The 19,202-nt window shown below is 52.1% G+C and overlaps 8 protein-coding genes across 8 annotated transcripts; 6 read left to right on the top strand and 2 right to left on the bottom strand.

Annotated features, from left to right (window-relative positions):
- Position 1: 1 nt before the first annotated feature.
- Positions 2–2,062, top strand: N7510_010224 (NCA2 family protein; the record flags this gene model as incomplete). The annotated part of the gene is made up of 5 exons (XM_056982149.1): positions 2–18; positions 71–823; positions 895–1,599; positions 1,647–1,772; positions 1,828–2,062. The coding sequence occupies 5 exons, from the start codon at positions 2–4 to the stop codon at positions 2,060–2,062; spliced, it is 1,836 nt and encodes a 611-aa protein (XP_056829985.1).
- A 456-nt stretch (positions 2,063–2,518) lies between these two features.
- srgA (Rab family GTPase srgA) lies at positions 2,519–3,237 on the top strand (the record flags this gene model as incomplete). Its single annotated transcript, XM_056982148.1, has 3 exons — positions 2,519–2,548; positions 2,598–2,854; positions 2,898–3,237. 3 exons carry the CDS (start codon positions 2,519–2,521, stop codon positions 3,235–3,237), a joined length of 627 nt encoding a protein of 208 aa, XP_056829984.1.
- A 488-nt stretch (positions 3,238–3,725) lies between these two features.
- N7510_010222 (putative AAA family ATPase) lies at positions 3,726–6,031 on the top strand (the record flags this gene model as incomplete). Its single annotated transcript, XM_056982147.1, has 2 exons — positions 3,726–5,246; positions 5,303–6,031. The coding sequence occupies 2 exons, from the start codon at positions 3,726–3,728 to the stop codon at positions 6,029–6,031; spliced, it is 2,250 nt and encodes a 749-aa protein (XP_056829983.1).
- Positions 6,032–6,196: 165 nt separating this feature from the next.
- Positions 6,197–7,202, top strand: N7510_010221 (Serine/arginine-rich splicing factor SR45; the record flags this gene model as incomplete). Its single annotated transcript, XM_056982146.1, has 3 exons — positions 6,197–6,475; positions 6,529–6,697; positions 6,889–7,202. The coding sequence occupies 3 exons, from the start codon at positions 6,197–6,199 to the stop codon at positions 7,200–7,202; spliced, it is 762 nt and encodes a 253-aa protein (XP_056829982.1).
- Positions 7,203–7,287: 85 nt separating this feature from the next.
- atrA (protein kinase MEC1) lies at positions 7,288–16,092 on the bottom strand (the record flags this gene model as incomplete). The annotated part of the gene is made up of 25 exons (XM_056982145.1): positions 7,288–7,479; positions 7,548–7,666; positions 7,717–7,801; positions 7,852–7,939; positions 7,995–8,117; positions 8,170–8,252; positions 8,323–8,447; positions 8,500–8,697; positions 8,747–9,038; positions 9,089–9,283; positions 9,336–9,435; positions 9,495–9,656; positions 9,713–9,805; positions 9,857–9,954; positions 10,010–10,313; positions 10,374–10,848; positions 10,916–11,459; positions 11,521–12,999; positions 13,063–13,542; positions 13,632–13,728; positions 13,778–13,930; positions 13,986–14,384; positions 14,444–14,739; positions 14,798–15,450; positions 15,507–16,092. The coding sequence occupies 25 exons, from the start codon at positions 16,090–16,092 to the stop codon at positions 7,288–7,290; spliced, it is 7,419 nt and encodes a 2,472-aa protein (XP_056829981.1).
- Positions 16,093–16,293: 201 nt separating this feature from the next.
- On the top strand, positions 16,294–17,066 carry N7510_010219 (nucleoside deaminase; the record flags this gene model as incomplete). Its single annotated transcript, XM_056982144.1, has 4 exons — positions 16,294–16,368; positions 16,425–16,529; positions 16,578–16,941; positions 16,990–17,066. 4 exons carry the CDS (start codon positions 16,294–16,296, stop codon positions 17,064–17,066), a joined length of 621 nt encoding a protein of 206 aa, XP_056829980.1.
- Positions 17,067–17,282: 216 nt separating this feature from the next.
- Positions 17,283–18,070, bottom strand: N7510_010218 (putative NADH-ubiquinone oxidoreductase 21 kDa subunit; the record flags this gene model as incomplete). Its single annotated transcript, XM_056982143.1, has 5 exons — positions 17,283–17,363; positions 17,416–17,618; positions 17,680–17,885; positions 17,945–17,961; positions 18,017–18,070. The coding sequence occupies 5 exons, from the start codon at positions 18,068–18,070 to the stop codon at positions 17,283–17,285; spliced, it is 561 nt and encodes a 186-aa protein (XP_056829979.1).
- A 155-nt stretch (positions 18,071–18,225) lies between these two features.
- Positions 18,226–19,194, top strand: N7510_010217 (Chromosome segregation in meiosis protein 3; the record flags this gene model as incomplete). The annotated part of the gene is made up of 3 exons (XM_056982142.1): positions 18,226–18,494; positions 18,628–18,880; positions 18,958–19,194. 3 exons carry the CDS (start codon positions 18,226–18,228, stop codon positions 19,192–19,194), a joined length of 759 nt encoding a protein of 252 aa, XP_056829978.1.
- Positions 19,195–19,202: the final 8 nt, after the last annotated feature.

The following is a 19,202-nucleotide window of genomic DNA, read 5'->3' as shown; positions in this document are numbered from 1 at the left end:
CATGTCGCTCATTCAAGAGTTGGTTCATCCCCACAAGTAATCTTCCATGACTGACGGTCGCTTCCGCCAGAAATGCCTGCGGCGTCAACTCTCAGCTCGATCGGCTCCAGCAACACCTGACGTGCGTCGCCATTATTGATGATCCCTCTAGTCAGCAGATCGCACATCTGCAGAGCCTGATCCACTCCCTCTCCGTCACCTCCAAAACACAGCCCCTTCTCTCCGCGAACCAGCTGGCGGATTTGATCTCTGGAGCGGCCGTGTCTAGCCTGCGAGCAGAATCCGCCACGGAGACCGTCGCCCTCCATGTGTGGCTGGTGACCGCCAAAGCCGCCGTCCAGGCGTCTAGTCTGGCCATGAACGTGCTGTTGAACCAAACCCTACGACTCCACCAAGAGGTTCGCTATTGGGATGAAGTATTAGAATCACCGTGGTACAGTGGCCTTTGTACCGTGCAGACATTGCCCCTCCGACTATGGGAATGGACCAAAGAGATGTATTCAGACCAAGAAATTCAGGATTGGAGAGTTCAATCTGTGTCAACGTCAATAGCCGCCCGATGGACCCGATTTTATCAAGTGGTCCGGCAAAGTGCTCGAACACAACCGACATTCTCCTTGAGAATCAACCGCCTGACCCCGATCAGGGAATGCAGGGCACAAATACAGCAGAAGAGGGACCTTCTCATGTCCATCAGGGATATCCATACCAGCAGCCTGGGCCTTATGATGGAAGGATGGCGCTTTCTGGAGCTGAACCAGATGTCCGCCAGTCAGGACCCCGACGATGGGTCGCTCCAGTCGTGGTGTGATGCCGTCGGTCGGTCCGTAGCCCTCACCGAGACCCTACTGCAGCAGGTGTCAGACCTGACTGACACCCAAACCTTTGAAAAAGAGGTCTCCACGACGCTCGACCAGGAGAGTCACAGCGCGCGGTTGCAATGGCAGCAGGGGGGTTCCCGATGCAGAAACCCCTACATCTCATTGAGCGCCTGGTGCATGTTCTGCGAACACAGCTCCCGGCACATCGGGCATCGGTGTCGACGTTTATCGGTCTCCATGGACGCCCATCGCTCCTGGTCCGGTATTGGCTCCCGGTCTCTGTGGCAATCTTGTCGAGTGGTGCGTCGGTGCGATTCCTGGCCAGCCACCGGGACCAAATTCTCCACTGGATCATTGACATTGGCGCCACCATGGTTGATTTTGGCAGTAATTGGGTGGTGGGTCCCATTCGAAAGCTCATTGGAACCATCCGACATGATGAGAAAAGCGAGATCGCCATAATGAGCAAGAACAGTCTGGTGGCTGACCGGGCCAGCCTGGAGAGAATGGTGGTGGACTTTGTTCTCGACCGCCCTGATCTCAACTCAGGCACGCCGGCCACGGAGGACACCACCGCGATCGTCAATGCCGTGAAGGAGGGTGATCTGACACCCGTGCTGCGGGCCTACGAGCGAGATTTACGATCCCCGTTCGTAGGGACCATCAAGGGCGACCTCGTACGCGCACTCTTGATCCAGATCCAAAAAACCAAGGTCGACGTAGAGATTGCAATCAGCGGCATTGACTCTCTCCTGAAGAGCCAAGAACTGGTCTTTGGGTATGTGTGCATCGACCCCGGTCCCCGACACCACTGACCTCGCGCAGCTTTGTAGGACTCACTCCCGGGATTTTGGTGTCCTATGCTACACTCCAGTGGCTGGCTGGCGTTCTCGGCAGCCGACGCGGCCTGCGGCAAGGCAAGAGACAGGATGAGTTGCGGCGTGGGTTACGGTACCGTGCCTTGGATTCTGAGCAGACTTGCGTTCAGGTTCTGACTGTGGTACAGGAACATCACTCGGATCTTGGCTCCCTCCTCTCAGGGCATTCTTTCCCACAAAGACGCCGGGCGACTCATGTGCGAGGCCGAGTCGCTGCTCCAGGCGGCCGAGTCGGTCCTGGGCGGCCGGCAATATCACGAGCTGCGGCAGGATGTGCAGGACCTTCTGGATGTGAGCGGCGGGGTCGAGCAGCAGATGCGGGTGATAGAGCGGATGCGGTGGACGTATTCCTCGACCTCATAAGACATAGAATAATAATCCATGGATACCTCATCGATGTACATGTTTATATCTGTGTAGTAGTTCCGGTCAGTCACGGGCCCGCTTAGCTAAGCCACCCACACCCCGGCCCGTCATCATCCATCTCTCCTCCACGCTGGTCAACCTACAACAACCCATCTCGCCTCTCCCGTTGCTGCCTCGCTATCCCCCCAGATTCTCCGCCTGACCTCTGCTTTCGTTCTTTATCGTTTTTTTTGACGATCTCGACACTGTCTCGTCCCTGACCGGGTTACCACCGTTGGGTTATTCATTCTCCACCCCCAAAGATACTCCTCCTCCTGTCCACTTGGCTACCCAGCACTTCTGAGCCACTTCCGCCAAAACGCAGTCGAATGACAACTGCCTTGTCGCCGACTTATCACTTTCCAGCTCCCTCAACCTTACCCTGCAGCCCTCCCCGAATCGACTCGCTCCATTATGGCGGGAACCAGGAATTATGACTTCTTGGTAAGGGACTTGTCGTCTACATGAATGGATCATCCTCTGACAGATATAGATCAAACTATTGCTGATCGGAGACTCGGGCGTGGGCAAGTCATGTTGTCTGTTGCGATTCAGCGAAGACTCGTTTACCCCCTCATTCATCACCACTATCGGAATCGACTTTAAGATCCGCACGATCGAGCTGGATGGCAAGCGGGTGAAGCTGCAGATCTGGGACACAGCAGGCCAGGAGCGCTTCCGGACTATCACGACGGCATACTACCGAGGTGCCATGGGGATCCTACTAGTCTACGATGTCACGGATGAACGGTCTTTCCACAGTAAATCCTCCCCTCTCCTCCTTGAATCTCAGGCGGCTAATCACGGGCTCTGATGCAGACATCCGAACGTGGTTTTCCAACGTCGAGCAACACGCCAGCGAAGGCGTACACAAGATCCTCATCGGGAACAAGTGTGATTGGGAAGAGAAGCGGGCGGTGTCGACCGAACAGGGCCAGCAGCTCGCTGATGAACTCGGCATTCCATTCCTCGAAGTTTCGGCCAAGAACAACATCAACATCGAGAAGGCGTTCTACAGCCTGGCCTCGGACATCAAGAAGGGAATGGACACCTCCAAGACGGAGCCGACCGGGGGCCAAGGTGTCTCGATAGATCAGCAGGGCTCGTTGAATTCGGGAGGCAAGTGCTGCTAGACATGCGCTGTATCACCATTTCTCTCCTTTCCTTCGTGTTTTGGTCCTCCGCCTCACAGTGGCTACTCCAGCGTGTGCTTTGTCCATACATCTTCTTGTGACGACCGGTCTCTATGAAACGCACTCAGCTGCGCGTTCTCTGGACATTTTTTTTTTCCTTTTCTCTTATTTTTTGTTGTTGTTTCATTTCCATGTCACCCCAATTGGCTAGTTTTTCCCCTCAACGATGTTGGTTGTCTCATTATGATTGGTATGCTGAGTAGAAGATGTTGTATTGTAGTTAACATGTAGCTCCAATAATAATGTAAATCAGACCCACTTTTTCTTTTTCTTCCCTTGGTCATCCGAACGGACGCACCTCGCTCGACTCTCAGTAATAATAACGCGCACCGTTTCAGTGGGTTGTTCTCCCGCCCGCCTCTCCGCCTCCCGCAACCCAAAGGGACACTTTGATTCTCTCGGTGTGACTGGCTGTGCGCGGAAGGGAGATGGCGGAGGTCCGCAGTTTCACTGCGCGGCCATTGTCGAAGCAGGCCCGCAGTGATCTGAAAGATGCATTCCGCGTCTATTTCTCGTCTTCTTCGTTAGCAGCACTCAAACTGCGTGCGGGAGACATTTGCAGCCTCACTTCTGCCGAGGGACCCCCGAAGACGGCGATCGCCTGGGCGGCAGTGGAAAATATCCAGAACACGGTCGTCCAGACCTCAAGAACCCTACAGGACTGCTACGGAATCAAGATTGGCGAGAAGGTCGCCATCAACCGACTAGAAGGCACGCTGGAGGAGATCAAGTCGGTCACGGTGGTCGACCGGACGGATGCCGAGAAGCTGGCCAAGTATGGCGACATCCGCGACGAAGACCAGTCCCACTGGGCGTGGGCGTTGAAAAACCTCCAGCTTGCTCGATGCGAGGCCCTCAGCACGGGCTTGGTCTTTGACTTGGATCTCATCGGTCAGCGCAGGAGCTTCCAAGTGACCAGCATTCGGACGCAGAACGCAGGCACCTCGCGGACTCTCTTCCGATTCACAGATGCCACCAAGGTCTCCATTGGAGAAGAGGCAGACGAAAGGGTGTCGCCCGAACAGCCCGACATCCATGTTCAGCCCGGCAGTCTAGGGGGACTGTCTCGTCAGATAGAGGACATCAACGAGAGTCTGGCCGACTTGAATCTTGGCCAGCGAACGGTTATCATGCCGCCATTCTACGAGCACCGCCGGGGCATTCTTCTCCATGGACCGAAGGGAACCGGCAAGACGGCTCTTCTGCAGCAGATCGAGAAGGCCGGTTGGAGACAGATATTCCGGCTTGGCACCGCCACGCTAGGCAGGAATCTCAGCGAGGGCGAGGCCAAGCTGCGCAATACGTTCCAGGAAGCCTTTCGCGCGAAACCTAGCGTGATCATCATCGACCAGCTGGAAGTCATTGCGCCGAAACGGACTTCCCTGGAATCTCAGTCGTTGGCGTCTGTTCTGTGCGAAAGCCTCGATGCCATTCGAAGCGCATCAATCCTGGTGGTCGCTGCGGCGCGCCATCCAAACAATGTGGATGATGCCCTCCGGACTCCCCATCGCTTGGCGACGGAGATTGAGCTGCAGATTCCCACCGCCCAGGACCGAGCTGAGATCCTACGTGCCATTCGTGGGCCGGAGTTTCCAGGTTTGAGTGATGAAACCATTGAATTTCTCGCCGAAAAAACCCACGGCTACGTTGGCGCGGATCTGTTTGCGCTTCTCCAAACGATCTGCCGCAAAGCACGGCAGCGACAATTGTTGGACTCGCGATCTACCGCGCTCCCCTCAATCGAGGCTTCTGACCGGACATACAATATGGATGAGGTGGCTGATTCGCTGGACATCCAGGAGACAGACATCTTGGTGTCTTTACAGGAAGTTCGCCCGACCGCTATGCGGGAGGTCTTTTTGGAAACGCCCAAAGTGCGGTGGTCAGATATTGGCGGGCAACACGAGATCAAAAGGCGCCTTCAGAAAGCCGTCGAAAGACCGCTCAAGGTGAGCTCTCGTCACTTGCCTTCTATAATATGCTTCAAATTAACCATGCGTTTCAGCACCCCGAACGGATGCGTCGGCTCAACGTGAAGAGTAAAAAGGGCGTCCTTCTCTATGGACCACCTGGCTGCTCCAAGACCATGACTGTCAAGGCATTGGCCACCGAGGCTGGCTTGAACTTTCTGGCCGTTAAGGGGGCGGAAATCCTCAGTATGTATGTCGGAGAGTCCGAGAGATCATTACGTGAGATATTCCGAAAAGCCCGAGCCGCGCGTCCAAGCATCATTTTTTTCGACGAGATCGATGCGATTGCTTCGAAGCGTAGCAGTACTTCCCACGGGGGGGTTAATGTCCTGACGACCCTGCTCAACGAGATGGACGGTATCGAGGAGCTGCGCAACGTGTTGGTCATTGCGGCTACGAACAAACCCGATGTGCTCGACCCTGCGCTGATGCGGCCCGGCCGACTAGATAACATCCTCTACATTGGCCCGCCAGACTTTGAGGCCCGCCAGGAGATTTTCCGGATCTGGGCCAGCCAGTCTGTCCTTCACGCGGAGGTGGAGCTCGAGGACCTGGCCGATCGAACCGAAGGCTACTCCGGTGCCGAGATTGTGAGCATCTGTGAAACGGCGGGTGACGCGGCCCTGGATGAGGAAGAGGAGACCGGGCAGCAGCAAGAGGTGAGCCAGAAGCACTTTGACTACGCATTGGGACAGGTGCGACGGCAGATCACTGCCGTGGTGGTCGAGGAGTATGAAAGATGGCGACAGGGAATCAATCAATAATAGCCCATGCCAGATAGATAACCAGATAAGATAAGTGAAGACCCGATCGGGTTAGTATCCACTTACCTAAGCACCAGCATTCCTGCTTTGCAACACTACATCAATAACTACTGGACTCATGATTCTCTCTTCTTTCCCCCCCTTTTCCTGTAACGCACCCTCATCATGTCCACACGATCGCATCCTTCTCCTATCCCTTCGCCAGGCCGTGCGCGCTCACCGCGCTCCGTTCGTCGCTCCATCTCTCCACGCGACGAGCCTAAGAGAAGTGTCACGCGCAGTCCAGTGCGTGGCCGTGATCGCTCAAGAAGCTGGACTCGCTCTCCCTCGCGTGGCCGAACACCATCCCGCAGTCGCACGGGTGGCCGTCGATACCGGAGCAGAAGCTTCAGCCGGACCCCTTCCCCGAACATGAACCCTCCCCGGAGCTCCAAGGTCAGTCCAGTGTGGAGAATAGCTCCAATTTCCGAAGAATCTATGTTGACTCTTGCTGGGAGCGCCAGATCGTCGTAGAGAAGCTTACAAAGAATGTTACTGAGGGTCATCTTCGTGAAATCTTTGGCAGCTTTGGGGATATTGAATACCTCGACCTTCCGATCAACCGAGCTTGTAAGACTCTCACGGCCCCGGAAGACTTCATTGCTCGCCAGTTGCTGATGCCATTGTGTTCTAGTCATGACGAATCGAGGTACCGCCTACATTTTGTATTATGACCCTGCAGACGCCGAAGCAGCCATTGCCCATATGCACGAAGCTCAACTGGATGGAACTACTTTGAATGTCTCGATTGTTCTTCCTCGCCGAAATTTTTCACGTTCACCACCCGCGATCGCAAATCGAGGCCCCGGCCGCTCGAGATATGGACGCGGGTCGTACGGCGGCAAATCATCTCCTCCACCGCGAAGACACGCTCCACCACGGCCTACGGAACGGCATGACATCTATCGGCCTCAATCGGTATCGAGATCGCGGTCCCCTGTACGCTCTCGATCCTATTCCTCATCCCGCTCAAGGTCCCCGCCCAGGCGAAACAGTCTCCGCACAGGAAGCCCCCGGCAGCGCAGGCGTCGAAGCCCCAGTTACAGCAGCTATAGTAGTCGCAGTGATCGAAGTCGCAGTCCAAACAAGAGTCGAAGCCGAAATTGATACGACAGAGCCGTTCATGTATTAACAGATATCAAATAGTAATGATTTTCTTTTTAAAAGGGTCGTTATAGTAGAGTCCAGATGTTTATCTAATCGTTTGCAGGGAGGCTTCAGAAAAACGCACACCATCCGACATACATGGCCGCCAGGTTTTTCTTGTCCGTCGCCTGCATGATCAGTTCGTCTACCTGGCCATCCACGGACAGCGGGATTGGCTGCTTGTTCATGAAACCTCGGAGCTTGTTGCGTACATCTTCCAGCACACCAGCGGGCGTATCAGGGACGTTCGTATGGGTGCGGCGCTGTAGAGATCAAGCACATCTAGTATCAGCACAGGATTGGGGAGAGATACAGGAGAATGTTGACGAACCCTTTTGCCAATGAAGTCGGTTGTTGGGTCATGCAGGAACGTTTCGAGCACAGTCATCAAAGCATCCTCGTTTTGTCGGAGAAGACCAAGAGTGATTTCGCAGGTTCTTCGGAACGGGCCTACACCGCTGTCAGAACTAGCAACCTAGGTGCATCGTGAGGTCACTCACCGTTGTACCCATAGGCTCCAAAAGCATCGATCATGTTGTGAGTGAGTCGGAAAGGAACCACCTCCGGTATTTCGAATGTTTGGCCCTAACTCTGGTCAGCCCCGTGGACGATCGGTTACGAGGAAAAGTTCCTACTTTGTCAAAGAGACAGTTGAAATCAACGTGCAGAACACCGCCAGTGCCTTCCTCGAACGAGAGGTTCTCGCCATGCCGGTCGCCCAGTCTGGGTCCATTGTCAGTCAATGCCGTGCCGCAATTGGAAGGGTGGCCCAACATACCCCAGAACATATCCGACCATTGACATTACAGCAGAGGATCGGGTATATCGAAGCCTTGCAGTAAACCATGCCTCTGTCTCTGGGAACATCTCCACGAACCATTCATGAAGAACAGGCGGGAGTCTGGATTTTTATCAATACGCCTGAAGTTTTTGAGACTGGAGCGGGCTCTTACTTTGCCAGGATTTTGGAGTTGAATAAAGGAAGTTTGGCGCGGTCGTTTTTGATCTCCTCCAGGTAATGTCTGATCTCGTTGTACTGGGCACGGAATTAGCATAATCAACGCCCGTAGGGTGAAAGAGTGAAGATACGAGCAGAAGAAGCTTACATTTATTGTGGCACCCCTTTCGCGCAGCAATTTGATGACAATTTCTCTCAATGTTCGGAGGTTGTCAACCCACTCAATGAGACCGCATTCCTCGTTCAGAGGCGTCACAGCATACGTTTTGATGTCTGTAACCCAATCAGTGTCGAACGGAGCCCACAAATCAGTCCGTTTACTTACACATGCGGCGCTTGCTGGACTCGACATCTCTCTTCAGGAACCGGTTGATCATGTTGTTGAATTCCATCAGACGCTGGTCCTTGCGTAGATCATCCTTGGGTTTGCAAAGAGCGTTGTAGATCTTTCCATCAGAGCCTCGGATACTGATCTTGCGTGGCTTCTGAAGCGAGTTCAAGATCTGGGCATCATCCAGAACAGCTGAGATACGAGTGAGTCAAGTCATGACATGGGATATGTGAGGACATACCTTCAATAGTAGTTGGGTCTCGGGGGAAGGCCCGAAATCCTTTGAGATACTCGGCATCGTGGCTCGCAGGGAGGCTGGGAATCAGCATCGCCTGAAATGGCACTACTAACCGACAAGGAGCGACTTTGTGGTTAAATCTCAGGGTACGTGCGAGACTGATCTTGGAGACCTTCTCCTCGACACGGGCTAAACACAGCTGGAGAAGTTCTTCCGAGAACTTTTTTCCTTGGTTGATCATTTGCCGGATATCTGTCAAGGATGACTCTGCTTTGGTTTTATTGCTGTAGTCCTGCTAGACTCAACATCCTGCAACGCAATTGACACTGAACATCCTTAACTTACCATGATTTTCTGAAGGCAATTAATACCTCCTTGGGCCCGCTCTTTCGACGAGGATTTGACTACGGCAAGCACCGTCCATAAGCCTTGTTGCGGAAAGTGATTGACGGCTTTGGCGACGATCCTTGTCAATAGGTCGTAGACGGTATGATTGCCGTGACAGATGCGTGCAACTACTTGAGGGAGGATCGTGAATAGCTGGAACCATTAGCCATTTCTCTGTGAACAGACTGGGGAGTTTTGTACTCACCAGGGCCGGTTGCAGACGGGATGATATGTATTTCTTGAGTTGTGCGTGCATTTCATCCAGGCTCTTCTGCCGGTGAGCCTTTGTGTGTTTTTGGAAGTCTCTGATGGTTGAGAAATGCCGTTAGTCATGTTCAAATAGATAGGGTCGATGCCTTCTCACTCGTTATCTCCGCGTTTCGGATCAATATCCTGATTGACAATAGAAGCGTGCTCCAGCCAGAGCGTCAAAACTTTAGGTAGTGTTTGAAATACGTATTTGCTTCCATATGTTAATGAGCGGAGATAGTTGTCGATGACAAGCTTCGTGGCTTCTCCGCTTAGGCTGAGAGAGTTGTTTATTAGCATCTCATCTGCGGCTGGGTATGACAGGTAACCTACTATATTTGCGCTTCCTTCCCCATGGGCTTGGACTTCTCAGACTCTAGAATCTTATTGTAGTGCTTGCCCAAGTAGTAGTGTGCCTTTTCCCATCTGGGTTCAAGAATTAGTTTGTGATGGTCAGAGGATGCTAATCTAACTTACCGTGGATACAACTTGATAGCCTCACGATATCTTTGAACAATTGCTTGGGAGTGCGTCTGACCAGCTCTGTCCGTCCATTTCGCTAGCAACAGGTGTGCCTAGATACATTAGCAGTCCGATCCATATCACGACAGGAGGAATTGAAGAACATACTCTTGCAGCAAGCTCATTTCGATGTTGACCACGCCCGGAAGTGAATGACAGCGATTCAATCGATGCAGAAGCTGATGAAGTGGTGGCCTCATTACCAGAGATTGCACCCTCGAGTGTCTGTATCGCCTTCCGATGATGGCCATCTTTCCAAAGTAGCCGAGCGTGTTCAATGGTGGCTGATCTGTCTTTCAGTCGGGCTGCGTGAAGCATTGAGTGATACGCCTGGCCGGTGAAGTTGCCCTTGCGAGACAGACGGGCGCTAGTTAGCCAAGCGGAGGATATATCAGAGTCGGCGAATTGGCCCCTGGAGAATCAATGTCAGTAAGTAAATCTTCTGAGCAGGTGCCGAAGGAAAAAGGCTTACGCCAGCTCCATAGCAGCTCGTCGCAAACCAAGGAGATACTGTTTGTCAGCGACATAACCTCCCAGTACATCCAGACGTTGGTCGAGAGCATGAAGCAGATCTGGGTGCGAATATGATTTCTCGGTCCCTGCGAGAGCAATAGATTCGACTTCTGCCAGTGCATGCAACTTGAGCATATCGTCATGGCAAGATTGCAACGAACCAACTGAGTTGGCTGTCAATGCTCTTGCGACATGAAGTCGTAGTTGATTGATGATGTCTGCGAATTTTTCGCCTTGGTTTTGACGAAGAGCATTGAGAGCAGAACCAATCCCAACATTAAAATCTCCATTACCTTGTTTTGTACAAAGACTAAGGTAGCCCTGCAACTTGTCCCATCTCCCGGTCATCCAGGAAGCCTCCACCGCAAAAGGCAGAAACCGAGAGGTTGCAGATTCATTGTCTTTCAGGGTTTCAAAGCGTGTAAGAATAGCATCTAAATCCCTGTCAGCAACAACGTTGGCGCAGAGGAAATAAATTAACAGAATTGGCGTATAGAGTACCTTGTTGGTCAGATTCCTTCAGGCAAGTAACAAGATTCCACTGGGCATCAATGTTGTCAGGATCTTTCTCGAGCTGTAGCTCGTACCAACTCTGAGCAGTAGGCCACCTCCCAGCCTTTCGATGTTCCAGAACTTGCTGGTCCACGTCAAGTGCAGGCAGATGGCTGGAAATCCCTTCGATCCCATCAGGCTCATCGATCTGGCTATAGATGTCTTGCAATCTTTGGTATAGAGGTTCAAGGCTCGCCCGATCTTGAGCTTCTTTTTCAGGTCTGCACTTCCGAATGTACTGCTCCCAATGAAACAGGGCTCTGGAGAACGATTTGCATTCAACAGCACGCTTGGAGATGATCTCTGGTGGGATTGACATCAGAAGACCCTCCACAGACTTGATGTGCGCGGAATACTTTTCAAGAAGCAAATCGCGGCCAGCGTCCCTGTAAGAAGGCCGACTCCCTTGCTGTGCAGGAGGGCTCAGGCTATTGAGCTGCTTCTTTTTACCTTGGACCCATCTTGATAAGTAGTCCAAAACTTCGAAGACGCTCTGTAGATGATATGCGATCAGCTAGTATCCATAGACTGGTAGCATATCAGGGAATTCTCACTTGGCTGCTACTTATGATAGTCTCCCGCTCGTTGTTGCTTGTCTCAGGGAGAGGATGCGTAAGGACTGCCATCAATTCATCCTTAAGATCCTGTTGTTCCTGGTCAGTGCCTCCTACTATGCGATTAAGCACAGCAAATGGCAGGAGGAATGATGAAATAGCGATATCCTGGCCTTTCACCACACGACTGCATACAGTGAAAATAATTTTTGCATTCTCTCCGTTTCCATTTTGCAGTAGATCTTGTACCAGGGTCCGAAGCCATTCGCTATGTGTTAGATGAGGGGAGAAGACAGGATATGGGATCTTCGCACTGGATGTAACGACGGTGACCGTGTATGTCGAAGTGAGGAACGGGGTGAGTGTGTTCTGGACACTTTCCGGAAGCTCCATCCAGCGTTTATATTTCTCATCATTCTGAATGTCACGAGAGCGCTGGGTGACAGATCCATTCAGATTGCAGATTTTGAGAAGGCCTTGCATGGCATATGCCAGAAATCCCTGAGCTCTGGTGTTGGAAGCAGACAAGAATGCGTCGACCAGCACATGTTGGAGAAAAAAGAGGATAAATTCCACCGTCTCCTCCATCCTATCAAAGTTAGATAAGACGAGGATGTCCCTCTTTTCCTTGATCGTCTCCACTCGGTTTGGATCAAGACAACCCACAAGACCCAGGCACCGAGCTGACAGTAAGGTAATGCTATTTGAGATGGTGTTGAATTTGACACAACAATCGAGCAATGCCCTGGTCAACTGTGCAATCACTGGATCTGGTTGTTCGCTGAGGACCGACACGTGGAGGAAATCCTCATTTCCTGAAAGGAAAGGCAGCAGTTCTTTCAGTGCCTGCTCGACAACAGTGGCATTCTCACTCTGACAACGGCGAATAAGGGCCATGAATTGGCTTCGAACATCCATTTGCACCCTCAACTGGTTAATCTTTTCCTCAAAAGGAACCATCTCGGGGATTGAGGCCAGGGAGGGCATGATGTTGAATGTGTCTCGAACGAGATTTGGGTGGTCTGTCAAAATATGGTCGACAAGCTGACAAGCCTGATTTCTTCTTCCGGTGGTCAAGTTGCCCCAATATCTCACTACAATCGCCAGGGTTTGGTCAATGAGAGGTTCGATCTCCTCTTCGTCAAGTGAGCTGATCAATGTCTTCCAGGCGGAGAACGCATAGTCACAGAGCTCTTCGATTTCGAGTGCGGAGCGTAGACATGCGCAGACTTGAGGTAACCCGCTGCTGACATGACCCTGGGCAATCTTGATCATCTCTTCAATGGCTCGGATATTTCTTCTCTTTTCTGCCAAAGTCTGCCTCACTTGGAAGTCGTTGATGGCATTCGCAAATTGAGTGATAATACCAAGGACATGCTCCTCGATAAAATGGCTCAGCAGATTAGCCTTCTTGGATGACGTTCCGTGCGTGACTTTACGTGGGACAAAACTGGCCAGGCGACGCAGTGCTTGATAGAACTGGAATCCATTGAATAAGTATTGGAATATCAGCAAACAAGGCTCGATCATTGAAGCACTCACCCTCTCCTTGTGTTGCTCTCCAGCATCCCCAAGGCCTTTCAGTAAATCACAGGCAATGAGAATTGGTTCGATCCGAACCAACTCTGCCAGACTTCGACCCTTGAAAGCAGAATCAATCTCCGCCAGCAGGGACATGATCATAGCTTCAGGGTTGCTTGATGGTTGGGATAAAAGAAAAGCAAGAATTGCAGCCAGATTATTCTTTTCCGAACAGACATCAAAAGGTGATTCACCCTCATTGCGGCTTGCACCGATCCGACATATGATATCTCGTTTCCGCGTCAACACCAGGTAGGGGAGCACATGGACCTCTGTCAGCCTAAGAAAACCGTCAACCTTCATACCGAGCAATTCACAGAGCTGCTCTGCCATATATGGGCGGGACTGAAGATTTTTGACAACTGTCACCGAGAGTGTTCGCCAATAAGGTCGGAACAGACCGGCAGGTGTCAAGGCGAACTGTTGTGCAAGCTTCGAGAGCTAAGGCCAGCTATTAGCACCGTGGCACACCAAAAAGAGAATAAAGCTCAAAAGGATGCAAGAATTTTTAGGAAGAAATATGTGCATACTTCATTATATGCCACTGCGCAGACATAAGGATTTGGATGTCCCAAATATTCCAGGAGACGTAGAAGAATGAGATTCTTCTCTTCATCGTCCGATACTCTGTGACAGATCAATACACAATAGCTAGCTGGAGGAAGAGTCTACATACCTGGCCAGTCGGCATAGTGTTATGACACAAGTTTCATGCAGTGGCATGTCCTCCTTCTCGGATAGGTTTTTCAGCCATTCCAGGACGATGACGAAATTGGCGTGACGAATGTCGGGCTGTAGAGTTGAACGAACAAAAGCCACGACTGAATGCCTGTAATATGGTCAGTCCCCGTCAAGGTAAGGCAGTCTGTAAGCACACAACATACCCAGTTGCCAATCGCAGTTCTCTGTTGGAGCTTCTAAGGGAGTGAAGGCAAAATTCTCCGCACGAGGAGGAGGATAAGTGCATCTCATTTGAACTCGCGGAGTGCATTAAAACCCTTCTCAGAGCGACCATTGTCGCTATGCGAGGCCCAGGAGTGCGTGTGAGCTTGGGTAAGACAAATTTGAAGATATTCCACAGATCTTCAAGGTCGGGATATTCATGACCGAGGACCTGGTCGTCCTGATACTGCTCATTGTCACACAGTTCACAATACAGGGTGTCTTGTGTGGTGACTTCGGAATGTTTTCTCGACAGGTTTCCAGCAGCGCTACAGGCAATCTTGCCTATGACATCCAGCACCTCACATCTTAGGGGTTCGTTTAGCCCATCGTACGCGCTTCTGTTACATTAACAAATGAGTAAGGAAGATCTCAAAGAGGATGGCAGATGACGACTCACTGAATTGCAGATTTCAGATCTGGCAAGCTTTCAATATCCTGGCAACAGAGTAATACCGATATCTTTGTTAGGAGTGACCGAAGTGAGCCTTGATCTATGGACCCAACAGGCAATGCTGGAAGACATAATCGTTTTGATGCGCGGGACTCTCCATTCAGCTCTGACTGCTTGTCCAAAATCCCGGCTCTTTGACTCGTAGAGCCTGGCTCAACAGTGCCATCCTCGGATGATTTGCCGATTGAATGCGTGACATTGCGCGGGGTTATCAAGTCGGCGTGAAGATTGAGAATTGAGTTCTGACGCGAGGGTAGTTAAGAAATAGCGGCACATTACACGAGATAGTGAGTTGCTTACCCTTAGCCCTGAATCCAAAGGCTGCAAGACCGTATGTCTGTTCAGGATCTCCGACAACATTGGCAACAACGACTCTTGCAATTGCCGCATGACTGACTCGGATTTTCGCGTTGTCTGTGACAGGTCATTCAGAAAGTAACATAGCCCGGTCTGGAGAGTCGAAAGTTGTTTCAGAGTGTCAATTGCGAGAAAGTCGGCCAGACATTGGGACCAAATGTTTACTAAACTTCGGCCTGGTAGCGGGCCTGATGAAATTGGCTCGGCGATGTAGAAACGGTGCACATGTTCTAAGTACTGCACAGAAATTTGCTCTTCCTCTTGAGGGAGGTTTGATCCGGCATTTTGCAGCCATCTGAGGATGATAGTTCGTAGGCGGTGATGTCCATTGAGAACCCACGAAAGATTCTGGCGCAGAATGGAGTCCTGGCGGTTCCCATGGTGGTGTAGTTTCGTCCTGGGCTGAAATGAGGCCAGTAACTGGGAAGCTAAGGAGACTGTTTGGGAAAATGTGCCGAGCTTTGCATTTTCCTCCAACAGCCCTGGAGGAAGGTTCAGGTGATTCAAGTCCGCGGGAAGCGACCCGTCTGGTGTGGGTATGGATAAATCCGCTGAACGTAGGGTAGATTGAGAGCGCTCGAGGGCGCACAGAATATCTGTTACGTTTCAGAATGGATCAACTGATGTCCCCGGAGAGAAACTGTCCACCAACCTGATGTGCAAGCGCGCAGAAAGGCAGAAGCCCCAGAGCTTGAAGACAATGGTCGGAACTGCTTGGATTGGGCATACACTATGCTGGTAAATATGTGGCGTATTCTTTCCTGTATCGCCTCCGAATGCCAGCTACTGGTCAGCCTGATCAAACGAAGTATTAACCAGGCAAACAGCGGCGCCGGTACATCCACACTCAAGATGAGAGGGTCTGCCAAGTCCCATAGGGCTTGGGGGGCTTTGTCAATGCTCGCTTGAATAATGTCTAAGCAGTCTAGGACCTGGCCCTCGAAGTCTTCTTGTGGAGGTCTGTCGCCGGAGCTGGGCTCCAGACCGGCCTTGAGGATAATGCATATCAGTTTGTTGACATCGGTCACTGTTTCATCCACGCGTAGCTGGTTGTGTCGTTCATTCAGAAGCTCTTGGCGCAGTTGCGAGAAGGTCTGCCGCGTCAGGCGATAAGTGTCCGGCCCTTGCGATGCCAGATGCGGCGCGAGGTGCGCGGCAAGCGTGGAAGAGGCCGGCTGGGCGGGTCTCCAGCCGTGGTCCGGCGCAGAAACATGCACCGTGTCTCCGTCATGGGCCATTAGGAACACGCATAGCCCAGGGGTGGTTGGTTACGAACCGATGTGCGCGGGAGGAAAACGAGAGGCGCGTGTTGATATCGACACCTGAGGCAGTTACGGTATCTTAAGTAAGTCACTGACTTTCTCATCTATTCTACGTAACTTCTTAGAGCCTGACATGTTCTGCTCTATTTGACTTCATCTTTATTTTCTGTCATCAACATGGACTTGGAGAATTTTCCCAACACGCCAGATGGCGCGAAACACGAGGCCTTCATGAAACAGGCATTACGAATGGTACGTGCTTCCCTTCCCATTCTTTTTTTGCGGCGGATAGCTCATTGCTCCTGCAGGGCGAGAAAGCACTCCAGTCCGGCGAGACCCCGGTGGGATGCGTGCTGGTCTACAATGATCAGATTGTAGCATGGGGCATGAACGACACCAACCGATCCTTGAATGTAAGGAATCCGCGTATGCCACGGCTACCGTGACTCAGCTCGTTCTAGGGAACCAGACATGCCGAGTTTCTCGCCATTGCCGAAATGCTCCAGACGTACCCTAGGTCGGCATTGGCTTCCACCGACCTCTACGTGACCGTCGAGCCGTGCGTGATGTGTGCCTCGGCGCTAAAGCAGTACCGCATCCGCCGGGTGTATTTCGGCTGTGCCAATGAGCGGTTTGGCGGCACCGGCGGCGTGCTCCCCTTGCATTCAGAGTCTGTCTCTGTCGTTAATTCAAAGGAATCGAATCATGGGCTAACCGGGAAATGCAGTCCATCGATTGACCCTCCATATCCGGTACACGGGGGTCTCTTCCAGAAAGAAGCCATCATGCTGCTCCGACGTTTCTACATACAAGAGAATGAGAAAGGTATGTGAAGCGCCATAGCTATCCAACCGTTTGCTCACCTTCCACCAGCACCCAATCCCCGACCCAAGAAGAATCGTGAGTTGAACACTAAATTCGAGGATGACGAAAACGTTCTGCCAGCGTGAGAGCTGATGAGGTTTATTCTACTGGATGCATTGTATTATACCCCCCGAGAACTTGTCATTCGCTGTCTTTTTTCCCAAGGAATCGAACAAAAGATTTATATTGTCAATTGCAATTGCGCCCTAAAAACAAAATCAAACACAAAGTAAAATATGTGTACAAGTCTGCAAGAAACACCTGAGTCACCCGTGAATGGTGCTTCCTATTTTTTCCAGGCTTTATGCAGACCCCTTGGCCAGACGCTCTGCCTCTAGCTCCCGCTCAGCTTGCTGGTAATATTTTGCCGTGTCGATACCGTGCTAGGAAGATATTAGTATCATCGGCACAGCGACCAGAATCTGCAAAGCTTACCTGGTCGTGATTGACAAGGTTGAACCACGGGATGATGTGGACGAACAACTCCGAGTACCGGGAGTTGCGGGCGGCCACACCCTGAAGATAGGAGGACACGCTCGAGGTGCCGTACAGGGGCTGACCACTCTTGACCTTGTCAACCATCTCACGCATATCTTTCTCGACCTCGCGCGAGTTCTCGGTGAATCCGTAAAAGCGTTCTAAAGACATCGGTAAGCCGTGAAATCCGGCAAAGTGGGATCTGGGACAAGTAACACATACGAGTAGACCGCTGGTAGAAGATGTGAAGGCCACCAATCAAACCAATGGCTGTTGCGAGTCGCATGACCGGCGGGAACCCCCCGCGGCCGACGTAGGATGGGCTCACTCGCTCCATGACCCAGAAGGCAATGGGAGAAACGGAGGCCATACCACCGGCCACGGCATAATCGGAAGGCCGAGCATACCCGAAGACTCGTCGCAGATGCCTAGAGGAAGTGTTGGTGAGTGTTCAAGTACCGGAGGGGGGGAGTATGATAGCGCATACGGATCGGAATCAATCAACTGGGAGGGAGGCGGTTAGTGAGACTCCTAGTGTAGGGAGGGAGAGATAACATACAGGATAATCCGTATTGGCCCGCTTGGGCGGCACAATTGGTTGCTCGGAAGCCATGACGGGGGGGCGGAGTGGAGGTTTGCGGGAAACAGCAGACCAAAGCGGAGGGAGACGAAGACAAGAGACAGAGACTCAAGAGAGGTGTGTGATTGGCACGCTAGCCCAGAAGGGGGACGAGGGGATTAGGTCAGCGGTTGGTGCCTGAGGCTGGTATGGATCACGAGATCGCGTCAACACGCGTGTTGAACGATCTTCCTATTCACCACACCTTAGCAGAGGCAATGTCTCCAGAACCAACAGCAGACGATCTCAACGATCTTTTTGATTACGATATTGGCCTCGATGAGGTCGTCCCAGACACCACCGCCACCAACAACGCGTCCAAACCCTCGGCACCAGGAGACTCTGCCGGCCTGGGTCTCGACGAAGAGGTCAAGGTCACCAAGAAACGGCAACCTGTCGCCAAACTAGATGAAGCTCGGTGAGTACGGGCCATATCTGAGAAGATCCGCGGGGGTGGCTGACACTTTGGAAGTCTGCTCTCACAACCCGGCATCCCAAAGCTGCGACGCGCCGCCAAGCAGAAATTGCGATTTAAAGGCAAAGGCCACGAGGTTTGTCTCGATCTATTTGGCGGAAAGGGTGTCAATGACTGACCTGAGAGCATGGGAACAGTTTTCGGACACGGCCCGCCTTCTGAACTTCTACCAACTCTGGCTGGACGACCTATTTCCAAAAGCGAAATTCGCCGATGGCCTGGCGATGATCGAAAAGCTGGGCCATTCCAAGCGTATCCAAACCATGCGACGGGAATGGATCAATGAAGAGAAGCCGAAGTTGTTCGTTTCCTCCGACGACGCACCACGAGTCTCTATTCCCATCGCAGACAAGCCTCCCAACACCGCTCCTGCAGACCAGAATGATGACCCGCTCTCTGTATCGAGCGAACGGCCAACCCCCGTGAACAAGGTTCTGATGACCAGAACTTGTTTTTCTCCGATAATGTGGATGCAGGACCGACCGTTAGCCATCCCGAGCCAGAAGACGATGATCTCGATGATCTTCTGAGGGAACAAGATGAAGAGGGTCCTGCCGATGCTGGCGGATCATCGGGGGTGCCGGGGAGAAGTCGGGATGACTTTGACGCGGAATATGAAGCCATGCAGGAGCTTGGGATGTAGTGCTTATT

The sequence above is a fragment of the Penicillium lagena genome (genome assembly GCF_028827675.1).
Source record: "Penicillium lagena strain IBT 129212 chromosome Unknown utg000007l_segment0_segment0, whole genome shotgun sequence".
Lineage (NCBI taxonomy): Eukaryota > Fungi > Ascomycota > Eurotiomycetes > Eurotiales > Aspergillaceae > Penicillium > Penicillium lagena.
Note: the sequence above shows the minus strand (reverse complement) of the source record. Positions and strands in the feature narration are given on the sequence as shown.